This window comes from Pavona decussata, unplaced genomic scaffold (assembly GCF_977016875.1).
Source record: "Pavona decussata unplaced genomic scaffold, jaPavDecu1.1 SCAFFOLD_48, whole genome shotgun sequence".
NCBI lineage: Eukaryota > Metazoa > Cnidaria > Anthozoa > Scleractinia > Agariciidae > Pavona > Pavona decussata.
In genome coordinates, this window is record NW_028145470.1 from 3,257,151 (window position 1) to 3,280,480 (window position 23,330).

General features: G+C 37.6%; 2 protein-coding genes across 3 annotated transcripts in view; one reads left to right on the forward strand and one right to left on the reverse strand.

Moving 5' to 3' along the window:
- Window positions 1-110: 110 nt before the first annotated feature.
- Window positions 111-10,934, reverse strand: LOC146481807 (2-oxoglutarate and iron-dependent oxygenase JMJD4-like). Of its 2 annotated transcripts, XM_085107915.1 has the most exons (10): window positions 10,724-10,934; window positions 9,165-9,275; window positions 8,626-8,677; window positions 7,654-7,785; window positions 7,516-7,542; window positions 6,111-6,323; window positions 4,475-4,502; window positions 3,189-3,275; window positions 1,578-1,634; window positions 111-510 (listed from the first exon to the last, which is right to left on the reverse strand). In XM_085107915.1, exons 1-10 carry the CDS (start codon window positions 10,905-10,907, stop codon window positions 127-129), a joined length of 1,275 nt encoding a protein of 424 aa, XP_084964041.1. In that variant the 5' UTR covers window positions 10,908-10,934; the 3' UTR covers window positions 111-126. The 2 variants fall into 2 exon arrangements, with proteins under 2 accessions (XP_084964041.1, XP_084964042.1); XM_085107916.1 differs by lacking the exon at window positions 7,516-7,542.
- A 110-nt stretch (window positions 10,935-11,044) lies between these two features.
- Window positions 11,045-23,330, forward strand: part of LOC146481808 (uncharacterized) — a 38,534-nt gene continuing 26,248 nt past the window's right edge. The window contains exons 1-14 of the mRNA XM_085107809.1: window positions 11,045-11,167; window positions 11,248-11,322; window positions 14,076-14,203; window positions 14,407-14,483; window positions 14,820-14,869; window positions 16,477-16,536; window positions 17,961-17,993; window positions 18,336-18,407; window positions 18,523-18,603; window positions 19,721-19,798; window positions 20,846-20,899; window positions 21,077-21,124; window positions 21,528-21,584; window positions 23,092-23,150. Coding sequence (XP_084963935.1) covers window positions 11,084-11,167; window positions 11,248-11,322; window positions 14,076-14,203; window positions 14,407-14,483; window positions 14,820-14,869; window positions 16,477-16,536; window positions 17,961-17,993; window positions 18,336-18,407; window positions 18,523-18,603; window positions 19,721-19,798; window positions 20,846-20,899; window positions 21,077-21,124; window positions 21,528-21,584; window positions 23,092-23,150 — 956 coding nt within the window. The 5' untranslated portion in view covers window positions 11,045-11,083. The remainder of the gene's footprint in view (window positions 11,168-11,247; window positions 11,323-14,075; window positions 14,204-14,406; window positions 14,484-14,819; window positions 14,870-16,476; window positions 16,537-17,960; window positions 17,994-18,335; window positions 18,408-18,522; window positions 18,604-19,720; window positions 19,799-20,845; window positions 20,900-21,076; window positions 21,125-21,527; window positions 21,585-23,091; window positions 23,151-23,330) is intronic.

Genomic DNA, 23,330 nt, shown 5'->3' on the forward strand with positions numbered 1-23,330 from the left:
GGGTTGGTTGGGCTTCTTCCATCAAGCGTCTCGAAGATTTTTGTCTGCAGTTGCACATGTTTGCATTTTTTTTCTTGGTGTTGAATTGCATTTAATGCGAATTCATGAAGTATAGCTAGATCAGATTTATTGTTTCTTCAAAATCGTGTCAATGTCTTGTAGCAGCTTGCTAAGTCTCAATTGAAGATCTTCATTTTGCAAGTCACTGAAGGATCGATCGTCCCTTACGCTAACTACGCATTCTTTAATTTTCACAAGATCGTATCTGCAGTAGTCGATCAATGTTCTTCCTTCTTGTCCTTCTGAACTAAGCACGGACATTTTCCAGTCTTGAAAAACGGCGCTTCCAAACTCTGTTTCTGTTGAACACGATTTCTGTCCAAAGTCCTTTTCTTTACCGCTAGAATCTAAAGCTTTCGCTGTAATAGTACGCATCCTTCGCCTTGCTATAACCTCAAGAAACTCGATGAATTCTTCGTAGCTTATTCCACAACTTGCTCTCAAAATCACCTGGCATAAGGAAAAGACATTGCCAATATGGAACAATTACTTTTGAAAAAATGGAACTAAACCTCGGTGTAGCAAAGGCAGCGAAAACACTGAAAACTAACCTGACCATTTGCCAAAAAATTCATATAAAAGTCAAAACATGAGGGGAAAAAGAATCTGATGTTACTGTAATATATTACATTACAGAAACATAGATTCAGTTGAAACTGAAAAGATGCAAAAGCCCAAACAGTGATCAGCATTCAATTTCTCCTTGTAATATCAAAGCTTATTCAACCCCTGAGGTCATGCGAATAAAGGATATGATCACCCAAGGTGAATTTTCTTGATACTCTTAAAAACTTCTCCCTAGTACTTTTATAATAAAAGTATGGGGGCAAGATAGGAGAATTTGTTCTTTGATCTTATGGGTTAAAGGATTAAGTTGCCTTTGGTTCACATGGACAAACACAATAGGAAACAAAGGTTTGCGAACTTCTGCTTCGAACGACAGCTTTTGTGCGGTAAATCAAGCAAGTAGACGTGAATGCTGCAAACTTTTGCCGAAAAATTACACTATCTCTGTTTAGCCACCTCGCATTTGACTTGTAAAGTAACTTTTCTCACACATGCTAGCTACGGAGAAGGTTTGCATTTATTGTGAAAAATTCTGCTTAAAGAAAAACTGTGACTGCCGGCACGTGTTATTTCTAAGGCTATGTTCACACTTGGTTCCCAACCACGGTGCCTTAGTACGATTCTTGCTGGGGACTAATGTGAACGCACCCAAATTATCAAGTATCCACGCCAGAATTCGGGCACGGTGTCCGTGCCTGAGTACAAGGGGAAGACCTTGTATTGAGGCACTGAAGTAGACACCAGTTCGCTGTGTGAACGCGTTTCTATTTTGTGCCCGGTGCCCAGGCACTAGTGCTGGTGCGCCAAGTGTGAACATAACCGAAGCTTTCAAACACTCAATGCAAATTTCCTTCACACGTTAAAGTTGGGCGCGAACAGTTGGTTTACATGTGTCGTTGCAACGATCACACAGTCTAGGCCAAGTTCTGTCGTTATAAGGTTCATATTACCTGACATTGTTGATGCCAATTTTCCATGTCTTTGCAATCCTCAATACTCCGCTGAACCTAAAAAAAAGATACGCAGATATAGAATTCATACTTTTTTTTAACAGAACATAGAAACCAACCACCCACAAGAAGTTTAACGAAGAAGAAACAATATCCCATTTTTTACAGTTCTGTGCTTATTGGCCTGGCCTTTGAGTGGAAACGAGTCTGGATTTGATTCTCCTTTGATACAAACCTCACTGCTCGTCACTCAACATTGCCTATACCTACGATTGTCGTAGGATTTTAAAACGTTTTTAAGTGCAACGACATTTTTTGTGACGTACACGACAGTCGTAAGCGGGTTGTAGGTTTGATTTACACGAAACAATTCGTGTTGTAGAGTTGTCGTAAGCTTGTTGCATGCGACAAAGTCGTACCGTGTAAATCGCCCTTTAAAATTGCCCGCAACAGCCTTCATTTTTTGTCGCTTATGGCACTATAGCATATACCCTAGTTCTATGCGCGTCATAGTTGTCTGATTCCAAAACGGAATGAAGAACGGGATGCAACTAAGCTTCGGACCTGTTCCTATCACCCACTGTGTGATAGTTTGTTTTTCTCAGAACTCCTTTTGTTTCGAATACATACATGATTCCAGGTTTCCAGGATACGGAACCGTAACATTTTTTTAAAGAGGATGTATCACGTAAATTTGATGTCATTTCGAAACCCCAAAAATGTTTGTCTGTCAGCAGAAACAACGAAATAATTGTCAAGTTTGTTATAAATTATCACCCCAGTGCAATAAAACTGTCGATTAGTGCCTCTGGCCAGAGACAGAGTAGGCCGGTATGGATTCAAACTTGAAAAATGTTAGGCAAATGTTTTTCAAGTTCTCGCATTTTTGTTTCCAAAATGCACTTGAACAGATCGCGAGTTGTTCTTTTCAAGAATTGAGTTGATTTCTTTCCTCTCGAATTCCTCTAGAATTATTTGGCAGCTGATTGAAGGTCTTATTTCCTCATTTTTAACAAAAGATACCAAAAAACCCCATGATACTTCCCCTTTAGGGAACAGTACTAAGCTAAAGACGAGCCGTCCAAGAACTCTTTCGTGTAATACCCTACCGTCAAGGATCCGGTTCTATTCCAAAGCTGTGCCGTTCCTTTTTGCCTGTTCAGCAAACGGCCGCTCAGTCAAATTGACACATTCACTAGTTGATAGTTTAAGCCCTAACAGTGATCAGCATCAAATTTCTCCTTGTAATATCGTACTTATTCAACCCCCGAGGTCATGAGAATTAAGGATATGATCATCCAATGTGAATTTTCTTGACATTTTAATAACTTCTCCACAGTACTTTTATAAGAAAAGTATGGGGACAAGATATGAGAATTAGGGGTTAAAAGTTAAGGTTAGATGTGTATTGGGGTTGCTTTAGAAAGTGGTCTTCCTTAAACAAAATTAAACACTAACTGCATGCTCTGGCCAGGCAGAATCTCATTTTTTCCTTACAAGTATTGGAAGAATAGTCAACATACGATTGCTCAAAGTTCAGAAAGTTCTACCCGCCCTCAACTAACATGTCTTTCGGCTACAGGTACGACCACTGATCGCTGCTCAACCTACCTTCACTAGTTCACTCTGTAAGTGTTCCCACATCTTGAAGACCCCGCAAGCATTGGTCCAGTTATGGTTTATAGAAATGGTGTCTTCCTTTGGAAACAAAAAAACAGTTTTTAAGGACACGACTGACTTTGACTAGCCTGCGAACGCAGACGTACTTCCGGCTGTTGCTTAGAGACGCGACAGCCAGAAATACGTATGCGTTCGGGAAAGTTGGAATCTTATTACCCCTTGAATCCAAAAGACTGTGTTTTCGAGTAGCCTTAGTATCAGGCGTTTCGGAAGGGGGTTGGGGAAGGGGGAAGAGGGAAAGGAAGATGCCTTTATATTCCTTCCATCTCTGCCCCCTCCCGTCTCCCCTTAGGAAGGCATGATACTCAGGCTAGTTCACGGGCGGATTGAGGACCCTTTTTGAGGTACTATTGTTCGGCACAATCAAGGTTACTAATTACCGTCTTCTTTGCCTGTTGGCCATTCATAATCATTCAGTCAAATTGCTTCTTAGAACACAGTCCTGCTTGAAACAGCAGCTCCAACTAGACTGAAGGCTGATAAGACAGCACTGAGTTTTATTACCATACCGGACACCAAACCAAAACTGTACAGCGTGTGTGTATTTTGCACCATGCAAGTAGTACATAGAATCACTATCGCAAAATTAGAATGTTAATGAACATCCATCTTTCTGATTGGCTGTCCTATACTGATTCCCTACACAACTCACATAAAATGTGCAATGTTGATTGACATATGTCAGTAATCTGGCTATGAAAATATTTTCACAAAATGAGTTAGACAGTGTAAATCATGAAAAAGTCAAAAGACAAAGATTCATTAAGCGGCAACAGCTCCATTCAGTGCTCTCTAGTCAAAATGTTGGTTAACAAGTCTTATGAACAATTCTTGCTGGGAGTTTCAAACAAGTAAAAGCACTCTAGCCTGCAGCCATGCGCTTTCACCTGGAATCCACGAGGAGTCACTCCTACTATCATTATTGATGCATTACATCTCAATAATTCGTGAAGAGAAAACAATAGAAATCACTACTGTGAAGGAGGTTTGAAAAAGTGATCTTAATCATCGCAAAATTTGGTGAACTTTTGCTTCGAATTTCTCCAAGAATTATTAATGCTTTGAGAAGCTATATCAGTCGAACCCTAGAAATAGTGTTTCATCCGATTTCCAAACACCTAGAAGTTGGTTGGCTGGAAATTGGATGAAACTTCACACTCTTCCTCATGTTTAATATATTGCAATGAAACCTTCCCATTACTTACTCTTACTCTTACCAAGTTCATTACTTGATGATGCCAGCCACTGTAATGAAGAAATGGAATTTGTAAAGGTTACCAAAGAGAGCTGTCTCCAGTTAAGGGGGGATTTCACCTAAACGCCATTTTTCCGCCACTTGACATGGCTTTAATGGAAATATCTCGTTCACGTTTCAAGCAATCCAAAAACTCTAGCATCATCCTGTGAATCTGTGTGTGGGGTGTTTTGTGAATTTTTTGGGTGATTTTTGGGTATATTTGGGAGGAGATGGTGTTTCTAGAAGGATTGGTAAAATTAAGAGAAATAAGAAATATTGAAGATTTAGTGAAGTTTTAAAATAAGAATTTTTAGTTAATAATTAATAGACGGATACCAAGTTAGTCCACTAGCAACCCGGGGTGCTCTTGCGTGGGTATCAACTGTCTGTTGGTGTTCCAAAAATCATTTTCTTTCTTCTATCTCTTCTTAAAACTTCTTCAAATTTCATTCAAATTTAGGTTAAATCCCCCTTGAAGTGTCGAAAGTAATTTCGCGTTTGCTTTGGTTTTGCTTCAATACGCCACCAATGGGAACCAAAGCCAAAACCAATGGTGCCTTGTTCACACGTGTTTTCCTGCGCTTGGCGCCGGCTACATGTGTTTGCTTCGAATTCTGACTGGTTCCCTGTGTTGTTTATGTTTGTTGTGATTGGTCAAAGAAATTATTTTGGCTTTGGTTTTGTGACGCTTAATTGAAAACCGCTATAATACTGAAAAGGTGCTTTGTTTGTACAGGAACTTTGTTGGTTTATCAAGGTTTTGTATTCATTCACTTGGCTAATAACTGTTTCCTAAAGCAGAGAGGAACAGACGTAAATCACTCAGGGAATGGGCCTAAGGTTCGTGAGGAAAATAAAGTTGAACAGGTTGATCATCGTGGAGAGTTAACATTATCACCCAAGGGTCATTAAATATTAACAGAGGTAATTTGTACTTAAACCTACTAAAAGGAGTCAAACCATGTATTTATGTTGAAGGAGAAACACTCTTGGAGGAATATGAGCTGTTTTTTACTTGATATTTTGCTATGACTGTTTATTCAAGGAACTGATTAGATGGTTCCATTATGTTTCTAGAAAGTTCTGCAACAATTATGTTTCGTGATGTAGGGACAATAGAACAGGTTTTAAACTGGACAAACAGGTTGAACACCTTTTCTAGAAAGATCTTTGGATTATATAGGCAGTCAAGTTTTTCAAGTTCTCTCTCTTTTTTGTTGATTTGCTTCTTTTATAACATAGTTAGGAGTGGGTAATAATGAAGAAATATACATTAGCTTTGACAGGAGCAGGCTTTTCATAATAACAACTTTTCCATAAAGTGAGAGTCCTCTAGATGATTAGATATTAATTTTTAAAAGTTTTTTTGTTGGTTATCCATCTGTCCAAGAGTTCTCTTAGGATTTGTTCGTGAATAATCCTCAAGTTGTGTTTGCAGACTTGTGGAGCTTTTTGCACATAATGGTAAACTTTTCAACACTTTAACCAGCAGACGCTATGACAATGGCATTCATAACTTTTAATGGTGTCTCCTCCACCTAACGGGGGATTGCATGTCAATCTCCCTTGGCTGAAAAATTTAAAGGTCAATATAGTTATTCTAGCCTAAGTAATACCTTGGAACAAAGATGACTTCTCCTTCCTTCTGTATTACTGTGATTGGCTTTGGAGCCTTCTCAAATTCTGGAAATCGTTGCCGGTCGTTCATGTCTCCTGAAGTGACGTCGTATGCCAGGTTACCTAGCCTGTCAGTCAAATACTTCTCTTCACCTGGTGGGTAAATCAGCCACTTCTTGCAGCCACAAACGTTTGCTGACCAGCTAAAGGACCTTCAAAAGAGAGAAACGTTTTGATGAAAAAAATCATTCAGAGTGGGTTATAAATGTGTGGTTGCAAATTGGAGATATCCATACCCACCCCAAGGAAGGTCATTGGAAATTCCAAGGGGGAGGGGGTCTCAGAAAACAAAATTTTTTAAAGAAAGTATGAAGGTAAACTGGAATTTCTGGAAGGGCGGGAGGGTTCAATCCAAAAAACCTTCCATGGGGGAGATATGGATATTCTCTGGAACCACACAATACTACATTAAACAGACAGCAAGGAACTGATTCGTACTAAGTGTATCAGCCATATTTTCACATAGGATCGCTGTAATGATCTGTTATATGAACGGAACAAAGTAAGTTAACACAAATCTAGCCCCCTAAGCAGATGGATTTTTTTGGGTTTTGTTGGAAGCCCTAGGGAATTTTTTGGGGTTTGATTTTTGCCCCCATTCGATCATCCCCGTCACTTGAAATCTGGGGTACCCCTCTGGGATGTTCTTTGGCTCCTCACGTCATGTACTCCTCCAGGAGGAGGAGCATGACGTGCATGATGTGACGAGCCAGAGAACGTCTGCATAGGAGGCTAACATGATTCGTGAATCTTGCGTTTACATGTTTAATTACTTTGTTCATTTGATTTAACAGACCATTACAGTGATCCTATGTGAGAATATGGCTGATTCACTTTAGTACAAATATTTCCCTGCTGTCTGTTTCATGTTACATATTAATTTGAATTTTCAGATCACTGTTAGTCAATGCTAGTGAAATCAGTCTCTCCAAGTTGAGTGAGTGATCCCGTGCTCTTAGAGATGTAATGAGAATAAGTTGCGCTATTTCACCCCTCTGTCACTGTGGGTTCCTCTGTAGTGTAGTGGTTATCAAGTGTGCCTTGAACGCAGGAGACCAGGGTTCAAGTCCTCACCGGTGAATCATATTTTCCATAGTATGCTATATCTGCTTTTACACCACCAAATACAAAGACAAAAATTATTGTTTTATGTAAACAAAACAACACCATTCTTCGTTGCCATAAAATTTATATACACCCTAGCCTGTAAGTATATCCTTTGCTTTATTAAAAACATTCTGCAAATTTCCTGGGAGTATGGGTTGTTTTTTTTTTAACTACGCAATACACAATAATAGAAAATGATAATATCAGTAATAAGATTTAAACAAAACCTATGTTCACCTGAAAACATCTGCATGGAGAGGAGTCCTAGAAAATAACATGAAAAACAGTCATTACCGGTATTGGAGGCCATGCTGTTCTAGTGTGCTATCCGAAAAGATCTAGTGAACAGTACAGTATACAACTGTGTGCCCTTACCAACTTCCTTTAGGACCCATGTAGACAAAACGGTAATCATCTACCACATCACTGCGCTGATCCCAGAACTCATTCAACCAATCAGATTTAAAATAGATAGGTGTTTGATAAGCCTTGTAAGAAGGAAATGCCCTGATAAGTCAAGCAAGATAAAAAGACAAATTTAAGTTTAACAGGATGGTGGATACATGCAGTTAAGCAAAACCACTAACAGTTGCACTATATGTAATCATCCACCGGCAAGTTAAACAGTTTTTCAGTGGCAGTTAGGCAACTAACGCTTGGTAGAAAGGTTGGTTACCCTTGGCAACTCTCAGGATGGCAGAAACAAAATTTTAGTTACCATGGCACCTACAAGATGGTTGAATTTTGGAGGGGTAACACTATTTTACAGATCTAACAAGCCAATGGTTTTGAGTAGTCACTGCTATTTTACACAGTATTTAGCAAAACTTTTTAAACTTCAAGCAAAGAAAACATACATTAAATCACTCATTTGCTCCCACAAAATCCACAGTGAAGCAAAAATTGGGACTTACACCCCTATAGTTCTTTATCATGGTATAATAAAATTTGATGTGGGTCTGAGGTGACAAAAAACCATTGACATTGTTGCCTGCCAAAGGAGCACCTCAAAATTAAATTTTGAGGGACTTGTCTTTTAAAATAGCGAAGATACAGTTCCATAAAATTCAGGAATTATTGCAGACGCTTGTATGAAGGCAGGCAAAACTTGCCCATTTCCATACAAACATCTATAAAATTTTCAGACTTAATTAAAACTATATCTTTGCTACGTATAAGCTAAAAGATAGGACTCACAAACTTTGCGTTTGTACAAATTTTACGGTGCTCTTTCCAACAGTGTTATTCGTTTTGCATTACCAGACCAACATCAAAAGTTTGAATTGGAATGCTAAAGGAGAATAAATTGCACAAAACCTTTCAATTTAATAAAGAACTTTGACTTACTTACAAAAATGCCAATCCTTAAGATATAGTGTTTCAGGACAGTCCTTGCCACCTGTAAATCAAGATTAAATAGTAAGATCTTTTATGGTATTATTGAATGTTTTCAATTACATTTGACAAAGTTCCATCATTTCTGTTGCGTATATGCCACACACTGACATTCAAATCCTGGCAGTATGCAGGATGTTTGTCCCATGAACCTAGTTTAATGGCCTTAGCTCCCACGAGTCTCCTGTAGCCCAGTAGTAGAGCATTCAAACTAGTAATCAGGCCATAGATTCAACTCTCTGTTGGAAACTTTTTATGAGTCCCAGTGTTCCTGTGTTACTGACTGTAAAAATTCATCTATCAAGTTTCCGAACTATCAATCAAGCCATCAAATTTTCGAACAAGTAACCTGAAGGTCACAGGTTTGACTCCCTGCTGGGAGAACTCAGATTTTCTATTAATTTTCCAAGTACTGGTATTCCTGTGTCACTGACTGCAAAAATACATCTATCAAATTTCCACAATATGGCAAAGTTGTCTGGGGAATGTACCTTGAGATCTGTTTCTCCAATAATCACAGAATTCCTTCACTGACATATCTTGTTTGACTTGACTGTTGTGTTGAGTTTGATGGCAGTTAGCAACAGGTGCTACAGCGTCACCTGATTTTAGAACAGAAATGAATCATTCAAAGTATTCAGAAAAGATGGGAGACAGAGGGCAGTTGGCGTCTGAACTGGTTCCCATACCCTCCATACCTAGGCTGGATTACCAGCCGCTGTTCAGGAAATGAGCCCATGCTTACCCCTCGAAAAAGCTCTTGGGAGGAAAGCTGAACCCGAGGGAGTGGTGGAAACCGAGCCTACTCCATATCTAGCCTCCCTCGCAGACGCTCTTTTGGCTCCTCATGCAATCTTTAATCCCCAATGAGAGGGAAGATTGCGTGATGAGCGAAAAGAGCATCTGTTGGTAGGCTATAGCTACCTTGTACCTAGTTCCAACACCACCTTCTTTGGTTGCTGATAAGATGTTGCATTATCCTCTAAAATCATAAGAATTCTACAAGATTCTACTCATGACGCTACAGGATTTGTAATACAAATATCCTTATTTACAATTCCAAAAAGATCCTATTATAAGAATTATGTAAATACGGAGGCTTACGAAGTCCTCTTCACTCATACTGATTGTTTCAAATTTTTTTTTCTTCCAAGATCAATAAGGAAATGGAACATTCTTCCTGAGAAATGTGGTTAGGGCTCCATCCCATGCAGCTTTTGTTGCCCATGTTTCAGCATTGTAAATTTTCAGCTGGTTATTTATTATTATTTATTTATTTATTTATTTATTTTTAAATCCATTAAACGCTGACAATTTGCAAGAATCATCACATGGATTGAGGCAAATAAATTTGGTAAATTGGTAAATGGATACCATTAGGATCTTGTTAGATGCTGTGTCTACAGGTTTTCCACCAAAGTCGTGAAAATGTTACAACATTGTAACTGAGATAACTACAAGGCTGATCTGACTGTATAGAAAACTTAACACGACAGCGACATGATAGAGACCAAACCAAGAATCTTATTGTCTCAACATTGTCTCCTTTTCCCTGCCGAAGACCAGTTGTACTAGTTGAAATAAAAGACCAAATAAATAAGACCTTTGCCGTAGTGTCAGCCCTGCAATCAGTTGGTTTATTTACATGTAAAGTGATGTCTGGCACATGCATTTCTACTACAAGAGATCCAGGAACTGAACATATTCACAACAGTTTATTTTGCGGTGTGTGGTCCCCGCATCCAAAAGTTTTGTTCTCACCTTTAACCCCTCCCCCTCCCAACATCTGCACACCTTCTTACCCCTCCCCCTCCAAAGAAGATTCTCATGATTATCATCGATAACTCTACTTTAGATACATACAGCAACATACTGCCTCACCCCTCCCCCCTCACCCCCCTCCCCCACCCACTACCACCTGCTCACCTAATACGTTGATAAACAAAAACTACGTATGCTAATGTTAAGCTAGGTTTGGGGTACATCACGCATAAGGGCTAGGGCTTGGACTGCAAACCCAATAGATACGAATACGATAAACAAAAATTACCAAAGTGATTTGACAAGAATTCAAAATTCGGCCTGCCATCTATGACCCACTCCTTACGACTTCTCCAATGTTGAGTGACCTCACTGGAAAATATGCAGAGCTTATTTGCCTCCAGAAAGTCCCTGAAGAACTCTTCGTATTTTATAACACCCACACGCTCTAGGTTATCCTGATCTATGTTCATCGAGCTAACATTTGCATTTTGCAGTTAGTCTGACTTGATCTGAGCCTCTATTCCACTAGACCCGCGGTCACAATGTTTGATTTCTGCGCACTGCATCAATGCGCATAAAATCATCACAAATCTGCTGTACTATTTTTCTTCATTGCTGTCTCTTCACAGACAATGACGTCACCAACATGGAGGGATGTCCGAGATCCTTGATGCTAAATGTCGAGCTAAAAGAAACGTTTCCCACAGAATTTACGGCAGCACTGAAAACGGTAAAACAAAACAAACGTTTTTATTTCAGTATGAGCCTGTTGTTTCGGCCAGTAGCGTTTTAATATCTTTTTATTTTCAGTATATTCGAGAACACTACAAGGAAGATGTGGACTCTTACAAGAACGAATGTTCCCAGTTGGAACAGCTCCGTTCGGTGAGTTTATCTCTTTCGACAATTGCTTTACACCCTTTTTGATGATAGTGGGTCTGAAAGTAGGTTTCAGTGTCATATTTCACACTTTTAGGAGAAGATACATTGCGAGATTTAGCGGTGATAATGACAAATTCTTTGCCAGATTCCCAATTGCAAAGCATGTTTTCGGGATGTCATTTATAACGCTTACCTTGCTGAAGCGCACGAGTAGTTCAGCATGTTTTCTACTTTTTTATTTTGCTGCTGTTTATCTGATGCTACAGAAATAAACCCTTTCAACTTTGGAAGCTGGGCAAATGAAACATTGGATATTTTGCGTTTACAAACTAGAGAAAAGCGTAAATATTTTGGTTTACATGTATTTGCAGATTTCTGTCAATCATGTTCAATATTACCGGCTAGTCAAGTTACTTTTGGAAGTTAATCTTGTGACGTATTTCGGGAAAATTGTACCTTCTTCCTACCTGAATTCACCCAAAAATAACAAGCATCTTAAGTTTGTGAACGTCTTCTTTTGAGATTCTTACCATCTAATCTCCAAAGGTGTCAAATTTGACAGCACTGTACTGTATTCTAACAATTTTAAAAAACATGTCCAATCAATATGCAAATCTTAGTACATAATTTGTTGTTATGAAGTACGTGATTAAAGAAGGAAATTAGATCTGTTGCCATATTTGTTATTAGAGTGTGTCTGTTATCTCATTTGTAACTTTAATAAAGGAAACAGACAAATTATTTTAAGTCTACCTCTATTAGGCTGAAGTTTGAATCATTACAAAAGAATTTTATTGCATAAGTGCACCAAAAATTCCCAATTTTAGTTTTGTTATGCCAGTAGTAATATTGTTGTTTTGTTTCATTGTAAAACATTGGTGAGCAAACAGTTGTTCCAATCCCGCCAGGACGTTATATCCTCTGTTTGTTATGAGGGGTGAATAAAACTATGTCATTAAACATCACATTTATGTAATGTTTTTGCTAAGTACATAATTATTATCAAAAATGTTGAAAATTGGTACTATAAACCAAAATGGTTTTGGAAGATTGCTTAAACTGTTATTGCAATCTTCTGAAAATCTTGAGAAATTTTTTTGACAAAATTCAGAAATCTTTGAGCATGGCCTGAAATTAGTGGATCACTTTTAATTAGTAATAATATTGACCTTTAGTGCTTTTGAGTTGTTTTAGCCCACTTGCAATTGATTTTTTTGAATGTAGCCTTCAACTGCTTCAGGAAACATTGCCTCGATGTTTTATCCGATGCTTTGCACTTCATTTTGTGATAAAAATGAAAAAACTTCTCCATAATCATGACCTTCTGCTGCAGATGAACAGCAAAGCAAAAAAAAAAAAATCAAGCCAAAGTTTTCTAAAGGAATTGCTTATTGAGAGCTACATACAAAAATTCAGCAAATATGAGCCAAAACAATAAATAGAGGTATACTGATATAAAAAGTACTATTGTTCAGTAATACCAAAATTAAAGTCTTCCTTTGGTATTTTTATTTAATAAGCAAGATCAACATACAAATTTAAATTTTCTCTTATGTTTAACCTTTTAAACCCCAATACTTACATTCTAATTGTTCACTAAGTTGCACGTACACATTTATGGCTGTTTGATCAAATACGCAGGTTGCAAGACTAAAGGAAACAATGTTTACCAAGGATAAAATGTCTTGATGTTCTAACAAATTCTCCCAACTAGTAACATAAGAAATGCATGAAGAACAGTGATGAGACGATACATGTTGATACTGGGGTTTAAAAGATTAATTTAGTTATTATTTACTAAGCTCACTCATGGGACATCAGGGGCGCTTACTGTTTACACAGAAGATCTGGAAATTAAGGTTGGAAAATCAAATTGTACGTGTAGGCGTCGTTCCATAACGAACATTTCTGAAAGTATGGGCTCCAGGTTGAAGTGATGCTCTTTTATAGCTTCTTTTGGGATTTCCAGTTGGTGTTTATACATTTTGCAAGTTATCCATATTCTGTTAAGACGAGCTAAATCATTTTATATTTATGTGAAAATTTCCAACAAGGTGGTTTGTGTGAATGGTTAGCACCCCAAATGGACTACTCAATGTTGTAACCTAACTGACTGCATAGTTGAAAAATTAACTTTATTCCCTTATACATGTAGAATCAAATAACTTAGCAACAAGGAGATGCATGGTAACCTAGGTTATTATTTTATAGATTTATAAGCTAAACACGTTTTGTATTCTACTAGGATCAGCGATATTGGAAGCATCCTGTATGGTGATGAAATTCAGTCATGAAATAGTTATGACTGAGCTAAAAGTTTACAATCTTTGTATCTTTATTATTACAAGAGTCAAACCAGAGTGGGTCTCTTCTGAAAAACAGGTCTGACACATCTATCTATTCAAAGAGAATTTATTGCATTCCTTTTCCCAGTTACAATGCAAGCAGTGCTAGATTGCCGCTTAAAGTTCCTTGTAAACTCTGAGTAGCGTAGTGCATACAGCAAACATGGAGATCAGATCATGTTTCAAGTGGTTGCTTACAACAGGGTTAAAAACAATGAAAAATCATAATGCTGTCACCTCAAAAAGGTGGTCGCGGCCGCTTATGAGAGGTGGTCGTTTACAAGAGGTTTCAACTATAGTGCTTTGACTTGGTGTTTTGGATAGGTGGTTGGTTATGGAAGGTGGTCGCTTATGAGAGGTGGTCGCACTTGGAGGTTCGACTGTGATTCCTTTTTCTTCTTATATTTCTAGGCTTCTCTCCACCCATCACAGGATCACTCTGGGTGTAGCACTCTACGGCGATACTATGCCCAGCTACAGTTTCTTCAGTCACGATTTCCCTTGGGAGACGGTGGAGTAGTCAATGTGCAATTTACATGGTTTGTATATACTGGCTCACTGTATTACCCCAGACTTGAGATATAACAAAACTTTAATTTATACAAGCAACTTATTTATCTATACATTTTACATCTCCTACCCCCCTAAAAAAATTATCTGACTGAAAACCATTTTGTACTCAATGTACCCACTTGGGTAATTCATACTTTGCTGGCTTCTCTTGTTAATATTTTTTTTACAGGACTGATCTTTATTCCGAAGAGCCAATAGCCTTGTGTGATGTAAAATTTGAACAAGCAGCTATTCTACATAATTTAGGTGAGTTGGATTTCTGTTCATATCAAATGAATGTCCATTTTGTTAGGTGCCCAGTTAGGGGGAAGGGCCTCGCTGATCATAGCATTTGTTTTGAACAAGATTGATTCACTTGGAGAACTCTTAATGGATAATGTGATTTGTGTACAGTGCTGGAAATAATAGTCAGTCAATGGACATTGCCTGTCTATGTACAAGTTCTCGGCAGATCATGCATTAATATGACATTCTGCAAGCATGAGTTAGTAATTTGGAAAGGTTATTAGTTTACTAATCTTACACACAATTTGTGTAATCATTGTGATAATGATCTGAAGTCTATGTCTTCTCTTCTTCCAGCTGCTCTTCACTCCAAACTTGGTTGTCATGAAGACAGGACGGCTGAGGAGGTTTGCTTATAGTTATGAAAAATACAATCCATAATATCATAATAGAGAGGTTTAGAGCAAAGGGCAAACATCAAAAATGACCTTGTGACCATGTTTACAGGCCTTGTACTCTTTTGAGCTTTTGAATATCCATGACCTAAATTTGACCATTTCCTTGGAAATCATGTTTAATTTTGGGTATGTTTTTACTATTTTCTTCACAAAAAACCCACTTCATTTTGTACTTTTTAACAAACATCATTCCATGACCCACACTTAAATTCCATGACCTTCCAGGCCTGGAAATTAAATTCTAAAATTCCATGACTTTCCAGGTTTTCCATGACCCGTGTGAACCCTGTGTTTATCATATACAGTCAACTCCCTTTATTGCGGACACCCTTGGGACCGCGAGTTAGTGTCCTTAATAGCGAGAGTCCGTAGTAGCAGGAATTTATTTCAGTCAAACGTCTGTAATTTATTTTTGCTGGGGATTTGGCTGCTGCCTATATTATCGGGGAGTCCACAAGGCGAAAGTTGACTGTATTTGCCACTCACTGTTTTCAGTTTCTCATTAAAATTGAGTAGTTTTGTATTAGCATCAAAGACTAGAATTAGTTTGCACTATTCTCATCTATGTAAGTACTCAGCTTTTCAAGGAAACGTAAACGTTAATCTCACATTTGCCGTAAATGCAATTGTAAATCTAATATCAGACAACATGTATAAGGCTAAGTTCTTATTGTAACACCTAAAGAGGAACATCAGGCTGGTCCACAAATCATTAAACTCATGAAGGTCCCTTTTAGTGCACATCAAATAAAGAATGGCCAAACCACTATGATCTTACCTAAAGAATCTATCATTGAATAGAGACAAATTATAGGTTTGACCTTCCATGAAGAATTTATGACACCATCTTAGCTCCTTTTGGGCATAAATATCCTTTTTTGACATTTTAAAATTTATTTTGCCTGATGAAGTTGGGTTGAGCTGAACGCAATTTCCCGGTTTTTAGTACCTTTTTGCCTTTTTAACACTGAGTTTGAAGATAGATTTTTCTTTATTTCACATTTACAAGATTGTTCAAAGACAGTTTTAATGCAGTCATAATTAAATGATATATTTACATGTAGGGACTTCATTTTGCAACAAAAAATTTAATTTAAGTAAAAAGAAGAAATTTTAACTTACACTGTACCAAGCTCAAGGCATGTGGGATTGTGTTTTGTCAACAAATATGCAATGACTATTTTGTTCCAAAAATGTTTGGTCTGTTAGCTAGGCATGGTTAAAAATTGAAGGGGTTGAAAGTTGACAATGGCTTTAAAAACTACACTTACACCTGTATATCCGGATGTTTTGGATGCTGCTGAAGGTTGCAGCAGCAAACAAAACGCCCTGATGTAGTTTTTAAAACCAGTGTCAACTTTTAACCTTTTTGATTTTTAATTTGAGCAGGTTAGATTCATGTATTTGTGACAGGCTTCAACAAATTTCTCCTAACAGTTGGTAGACTAAAAGTAACGTTATGTTGAGTATTCTTGTCATGGCTATTGCTTGTGACATTTTTACACCATCTCTATATGTACATTGTAGTGGTATTTAATTTATTTTGTTCTTTCCAGGGGATGAAAGTGGCCTGTACTCACTTTCAAGCTGCAGCTGGTATTTTGCAGTATCTCAAGGTAATAATGATTATTTTTCTTTCATAACTGCTGAAGTCCACATTATTTTAGCAGCCCTGGTTCCTCAGTTCATGCTGTTTTGTCGACCATACTTGCCCTAGCTCCCATGAGTCTCCTGTAGCTCAGTGGTAGGGAATCTGAACTAGAAATCGGAAGGTCTTAGGTTCGACTCCTGATAGGAGAACTCAAATTTATTCTAAGTATGCCTGTGTCATTTACTGATTAATACATCATTCTCATATTTGCCCTGTATTCAACTTATGCATTAATGAATTGTTGTAATATATCCCATATTGTCTAGAAAAGCTTACAGTGTAGTTATAAATTGACGTTTAAAGATTGCAACAGCAAAAGCTCAAACTCCCTAATGAACTTGTTTTACAAAATTAATGTAGACTTCACATAATGTATAACCAGGCTTTATTGCTTTTACCTGCGACTGGCATCTAATTTCTCCCGATAATATCACACTTGTTTAAACATGCATGTAAATGAGTAAAAAGAAAATCATCTTATGATAACTTAAAGAAATTCTCCCAACTACTAGTATAAGAAATATGAGGTGAACAGTGAGGAGAATAAACACATTGATAGTGGGACTCAAAGGGTTTAGAGTCGATGACAACGGTAATGACAACGCTGCAAAACAATACAACCTTGTGGGTTAAAATGAGCAAGAACAATCACTCTGCATGTGTTTTCAATTTTGGTACATTGATTTAACGTCCTCCGCAATTCAAGGTTTTGTGGAGAACGTGAGCACACAATGGTGAATTTTTAATTCTTTCTCCTAACTTGGGCACCTCTCCTGCAAATTTGGTTCCTGGGTAGTTCACCATTTCTGTAAAAGTTGAATGATTTGAAATAATCTTTGTTGCAAATGGCTCAAGAAGCATAGGCTTGAAAAATAGGAAAGTGATTTGTGATTGGCTAGCAGGGCGAACATGATTTGCTTCAGGATATAATCTTGTCAAAAAAGTGGCAAAACACTGCGACATTTTTTCGCCAAGCGGAATTGTTGGGTGTAATGTTTGATTAAAAGCAAACTATATCCAACTCTTGATCATGCTAAAAATGTGGGACGAACGACATCTAACAGGGGCAGCCAAACAGTAAAACATTGTTGGATTGAGCAACGTTCGATAGTTTGGCCAGGGCTTTATGTTTTCAAGTGACATTTTTGTTGGCGTTGCCTTCATCATTTCCTACATGGAAGTTCCCTACTCTAGGGCAAGCCACTTAAGCCCTGACTTTGTTCATGTTTTACTGTCCCTAGACAAATTTTGTACTTATATTAATGAGTGTTTAGCACCTGTTAATGTGACAAAACTTATAAACTTCCTTCCTTCCTAAAATCTTAATTAAATGAATGTTGAAAGTCAACAACAAGTTTGACCAACATTTTTGTTTTACTTTTATTATAGGCTGGCTCTTTCTGTAAAGTTGAACATTTTATTGTAAGTTTCAGCTGAACATTCAAAGTTGTTCTTTTGTCATTAATTTTTTTCTTTAATCTTATGTGTATAACTTGACCTTGTTATTGCTGTTTAATCTACAGTCTAGTTAATTATAATTACAGTCGACTCCCGATAACTCGAACCTTCAAGGGAAATTGAAAAAGGTTCGAGTTTTCGGGAGTTCGAGTTATCGAGGGTAAAATTATATAGAAAATGACCTGAAGGGAAAGGAAAATTGGTTCGAGTTAGCGCGAGGTTCGAGTTAGCGAGGGTTCGAGTTATCGGGAGTCGACTGTATAATGAAATTACAGTTGTATTAATTACCAACAATATGTTTTACAGGACCATTTTGCGAATGATGCATTTTTCGACATGGCTAGTGGTTTACTGCAGATGTATACAAACGTAATGTTGGTAAGCTGATGAAATCTTTAATTCTCTTAACTTGTTTTATTACCTTGCTTTGATTGTAGTTACAAGAATTTGGTATTGTGTGAGGTACTGTACACTTGTGATGTTTTCTTTCCAGGGCCAAGCACAGGAATGTCTATTGGAAAAGTCGATTTTAGATTCACGCAAAGACTCGCTCATAGCAAGGATTAGTATGCAGGTATGTTTGCTATCAACATACCATTAACCATAAAATAAACTGATATTATTAATTAAAATGACTGTTATTAAAATTCAACACAGCAATTATACTCAGAAATAACATCAACTTTCCAGGGTTATTCCCCTAGATAGCATTTCGTTACTACAAGTGGTTTCCTTTTGTCAGAAGTGGCAGGTTACTGAGACCGGTCATTTTGCCAATAGAATTCACTAATTGTATTTGAAGGACTGGTTATATGAAAGTTCTTCTAATTTCTTCAGAATGGCACAGAAAATTTTTGGAATGTGCAATTTTTAAGAATTTGAAGAACCTGCCCTTCAGAATGTCACATTCCATTTACAAACTGAATGTTCTGACAGTCCAGCTCTGATAAAAAGAAAGCACTCAAGGTTTCCTCTGTTGCAGCAACCTTGGGAAAATGTGTGGGGGAGTGGGGGGGGGGGGGGGCAGCCTCAGAACAAGCACAGAACAAAAGCAGAAAATGATAGATGTGGTAGCCTGGACCAACTCAATCTTCCAACATCCTAGCAAGCAAGAGCGTGGGAATAAAGCAGCAGGTTTTGCTACTGTTTTTGCTAGTATTCAATGTCTACTTTTGAGTGAAGCATCCACAAGATGCAGGGTAAAACATGTTACAATGTAGCATCTGAAGCTGGATATCAGATCCATGTTCCATGTGCTTGTTATTAAATTGGACTTGCCCGTCAGGCCTCTAGAGATACTAGGGAGCTTTACCAGCAATGACAGCGAAAACATCAATATTAAAATGAATCTGCATTTTTTCAAATATCGTCCCAGTTATTCCAACTCACTTTAAATGTCAAATGTATGTGAAATTTCCTGAAGCTGAATTCTTAAATACCTTATCCAAGTTTGGAAAGAGAAAGAAAAATTTGTTGGGTGTTTACATCCTCCATAAAACATCCATTCAGGAAATTTCACATCCTAGTCTTGCAGTGACGGCAAAGAAAAATACATGTACCAGAAATTTAATACATGTGCAGAGTTGTTGTTTTGGTTGTTAAGCGTATTGCTTTTTTGACACTTTTGTTGCTGTCACCTTTGTGGTTGTTAAAATCTCCCTACTAACTTTTGATTTCATGTCTTCCCTTAGGTGCATGATTACTACAACCAGGCCCTACAGTTTCTGGATTCCCAAGGTCCATCATACATGGGGTCCAGGAAATCTAAGGTACATATTCTGCAGATACGTAAGGGAACTTTTGATTGAGTTCCTTGTGCAAGCAGCCAGTTATTATAAACAGTGAAGCCAAGCTTTTAGCAAGATGGGTATCACAGTTAGGGCAGCCAACTTTTCAGAAGTTTGAGCATGGAATAACTTTAACAAATTTCATAAGGAATTATACAGTACCACTCAAAAGTAAATAGGAAACCACACAAGGGGAAGAAAAAATTCTTAGAGCAATGGTTGAGCTAATCCGGAGGTTGTGGGTTCAATTCTCATGGAAGTCTAAGAATTTTTCTTTTCCTCATGTTGTTTCCCATTTCCTTCCTTAGGCTAATGCCCAGTTGGAAATTCACGGGTTCATCTCAACTCTTTAACTTTCCCTGCGGACTATGGAGTTAATTCTCTACTGTAAACTTTTTCACCATTATTTTGTATGCAGTGTACCACCCTGTCTAGTTCTAAAAAAAACAGTTGAAGACCTTCTTTGTGAAGAGCATTCAACTTCAAAAGGAACTAGTAGCATCTGAACTAGTAATGGGAAGGTCTCAGGTTCAACTCCTAATAGGAGCACTCGAATTTCCTTTTTCCAACTTTGTCTGTGTCGTCCACTGAATAATACACCATTCTCATTCATTCAGCATGCTTGAAATATACATGTACCAATGCATTCATTCCATTGTACATATGCCACTCACTGACATTCAATTCCAATCAGTATATGCAGGTTGTTTGTCCCATGAACCTAGTTTAATGGCCTTACATGTAGCTCCCACAAGTCTCCTGTAGCTCTGTGATGGAGCGTCCAAACTAGTAATCAGAAGGTGACTAGGTTTCACTCCTGATAAAAGCACTCCGAATTCCTTTTTCCAAGGTTGCCTGTGTCGTTCACTGAATAACACCATTCTCAGTATTTTTTACTTTCAAAATGATGGTCATTTGAAAAGAGGAAATGAAAATATAGTACATGAAGAGGCATTAGCAGGAATGTAACAACTCCTCACTTTACTTATTAATTAGGTAATTTATTTATTTATTTATTCATTTTTACAGCTATGGACAAAAAATCTGAAGATCAAGTGTTGCCAGTATCTTGCTGTTGCATACGTAAGTACGATAAAACAACAACTGCAAGCCTTGCAAGGAAAAGTATGATGCCAATTAGTACATACATGTATAGGGTATTCTCAAAACAACATGACTGTGTTGCTCTAATTTTACTGTGTAAAAGCTCCAAGCTTTAGCTGTGAGGTATACCAATGACAATGCTGTCTTATCTTGCAGATATACATGTCAAACAATGCAGATGAAAATCAGAAGTTTGGGGAAAAGGTACATATTAATTGCAAACATGTTTCATTAAAAATGATGGTGATGATGATAATGATGATGACAATGACGGCGTTTGTGGTGGTGGTGGCGGCAGCAGTGGTGATGATGATGATGATGATAACAATGTTTGTGGTGGTGGTGGCGGCAGCGGTGGTGATGATGATGACGACGGCAACAATGCACGTGGTGGTGGTGGCGGCAGCAGTGGTGATGATGATGATGACGATGACGACGTTTGTGATGGTGGTGGCGGCAGCGGTGGTGGTGATGATGACGATGATGATTAGGGAGCCTATGTCACAGCAGTTAAATCAGTGGGGCATTACATGTACACAAAACATATAAGATTACAAAGAGTAAAATTAATACCTGTTAAACAGTTCTAATTTCTCTTTTTATTCAGGTGGCATATTTAAAAGCAGCATCACAGAAGATAACAGAGGCACAAAAACAATCCAAGGTAATGATTTTTAACTCGTGAATGCGCGTAGCGCAATGAACGAGTTATAGCGATAGCTGACTTTTGACTTGGTCGGTCGGTCGGTTTTGTCGTTAACTTTCGGGCGTGCGCAGTGAATGAGTTTTAAATTCAATTAGTGGAAAAAAACACGCGAACATTTGTTGTTCACGGCGCAGCAGGAAATTCTTATTCAACATGTAGAGAATAATTTGACGATCATTTAGTGCAAGAATGGAGATTTTTCGTTCAATCTGAGCAAAGTTACAAGTTTTTTCAGTTTTTCAGAAAGTCCGGGGTCGTAAACTCAATTAGTGAAAAAAAAAAAACCTTCAAAACTTTTTTCACGACGCGTCAGAATTCTCTCATTCATTCTGTAGAGAATAATTTGACAATCATTTTAGTGTAAGAATGGAGATTTTTCGTTGAATCTGAGCAAAGTTATAGGTTTTTTTCGTTTTTTTCTACAGAGTGCGGTTTCTTTCAAGAATTAAAAATAATTTAATTTAGAAATAATTTAATTAAAAAATAATTTAATTTGTCAGTTTTCACGCGAAAGTGGAACGTGCCATGTCACGCATCATTGACGTCGTAAACAAAATTATGCAAATTTCTGGTGAAATGAACACTTAAAGATCTTGTCAGCTTCAAAGGGAAAAATGTTTCATTTTCAAAATTAACAACTGGTAATTTATGGGAAAGCAAAAGGACGCGGTCGATAAATAATTCTTATTTAGCAAGAGCTTGTCATAGTTCATTATTTTTACTTGAGGATTGCGTGGACTGAACTCCAAAGGAAAAATATGAAATGTAATGCGATACTTTGTTGAACAGATTTCCCTTTGTGAGATCGGCTTGCCCTACTGTAATTTTGTAATTTTAATTCCCAAAAAATCTTCACTTGCCCATCGGGCAAGTGATGGTTAGAATCCACTAGCCCGATCGCAAAATCCAGTAGCCCCGGACTATCGGGGACACGAATTTGCATGACGTAGCTGCACATGGCGTGCTTCTATGAACTTTGAATAAAAAAAACACGTGATTTTTTTTAATCGGCGCATCAGAATAATCGGCTTATTCAATCTGTACAGAATAATTTAACAATCATTTTTATAGTACAAGAATGGTTATTTTTCGTTACATAATCGGGCAAAGATATAATTTCTTTTAGCTTTCAAGGAAGTTTCCGTAGCCGTCTAAATTTCAATTACTATGTGTCATCTGCATTCACGAGTTGGCTCACAGGAGCCTTTGATTTTATGAACTCCAGCGTAAAATTGCCAAATATACATGTGCATACACACGCATTCTGGTATAAGTGCTGTAAAATATTCCTGCATTTAATATTTATTGCATACAGTCAACAGTACAGCTGATTATTACAATGATTACCTTTTTTGATTTAACATATTCTTTTCCTTTTGCAAGCTATATGTTTATGGAATTGTTCCTGATGTGAGTTAGTATTGACAATTTTCTTTTTCAATTTCAACTTTTTTTTCACTTCTAGGGACAGCCTGAACGAACACTGGAGTTGTTGCAATTCCTTGTAGATGTTGTGAGTAACAAGTAAGTTTTCTACACAGGGAACTTGAACAGTGAATTGATTAGTTAAGTAAAGTAATTTATTAATGTCAATAGCACGGGGAGTGCTTGCACAAACTGTTGAGCCAGAGGGCATGATAAAGTGCTTGACAATAATCCAGATCGAATTGGAATTTGGAAATGTTGTTTTTGAAGGAGAAGGTG

What these genes read in the sequence shown, in the direction of transcription:
- LOC146481807 (XM_085107915.1), bottom strand. Translation starts at nt 10,907, where the DNA reads ATGAACATAGATCAGGATAACCTAGAGCGTGTGGGTGTTATAAAATAC. An exon ending in GAAGTCATCTTTGTTCCAAG is followed by an intron (nt 4,503 to 6,110) that starts GTATTACTTAGG and finishes TCTTCATTACAG; the next exon opens with TGGCTGGCATCATCAAGTAA. An exon ending in ATTGGCATCAACAATGTCAG is followed by an intron (nt 511 to 1,577) that starts GTAATATGAACC and finishes TCCTTATGCCAG; the next exon opens with GTGATTTTGAGAGCAAGTTG.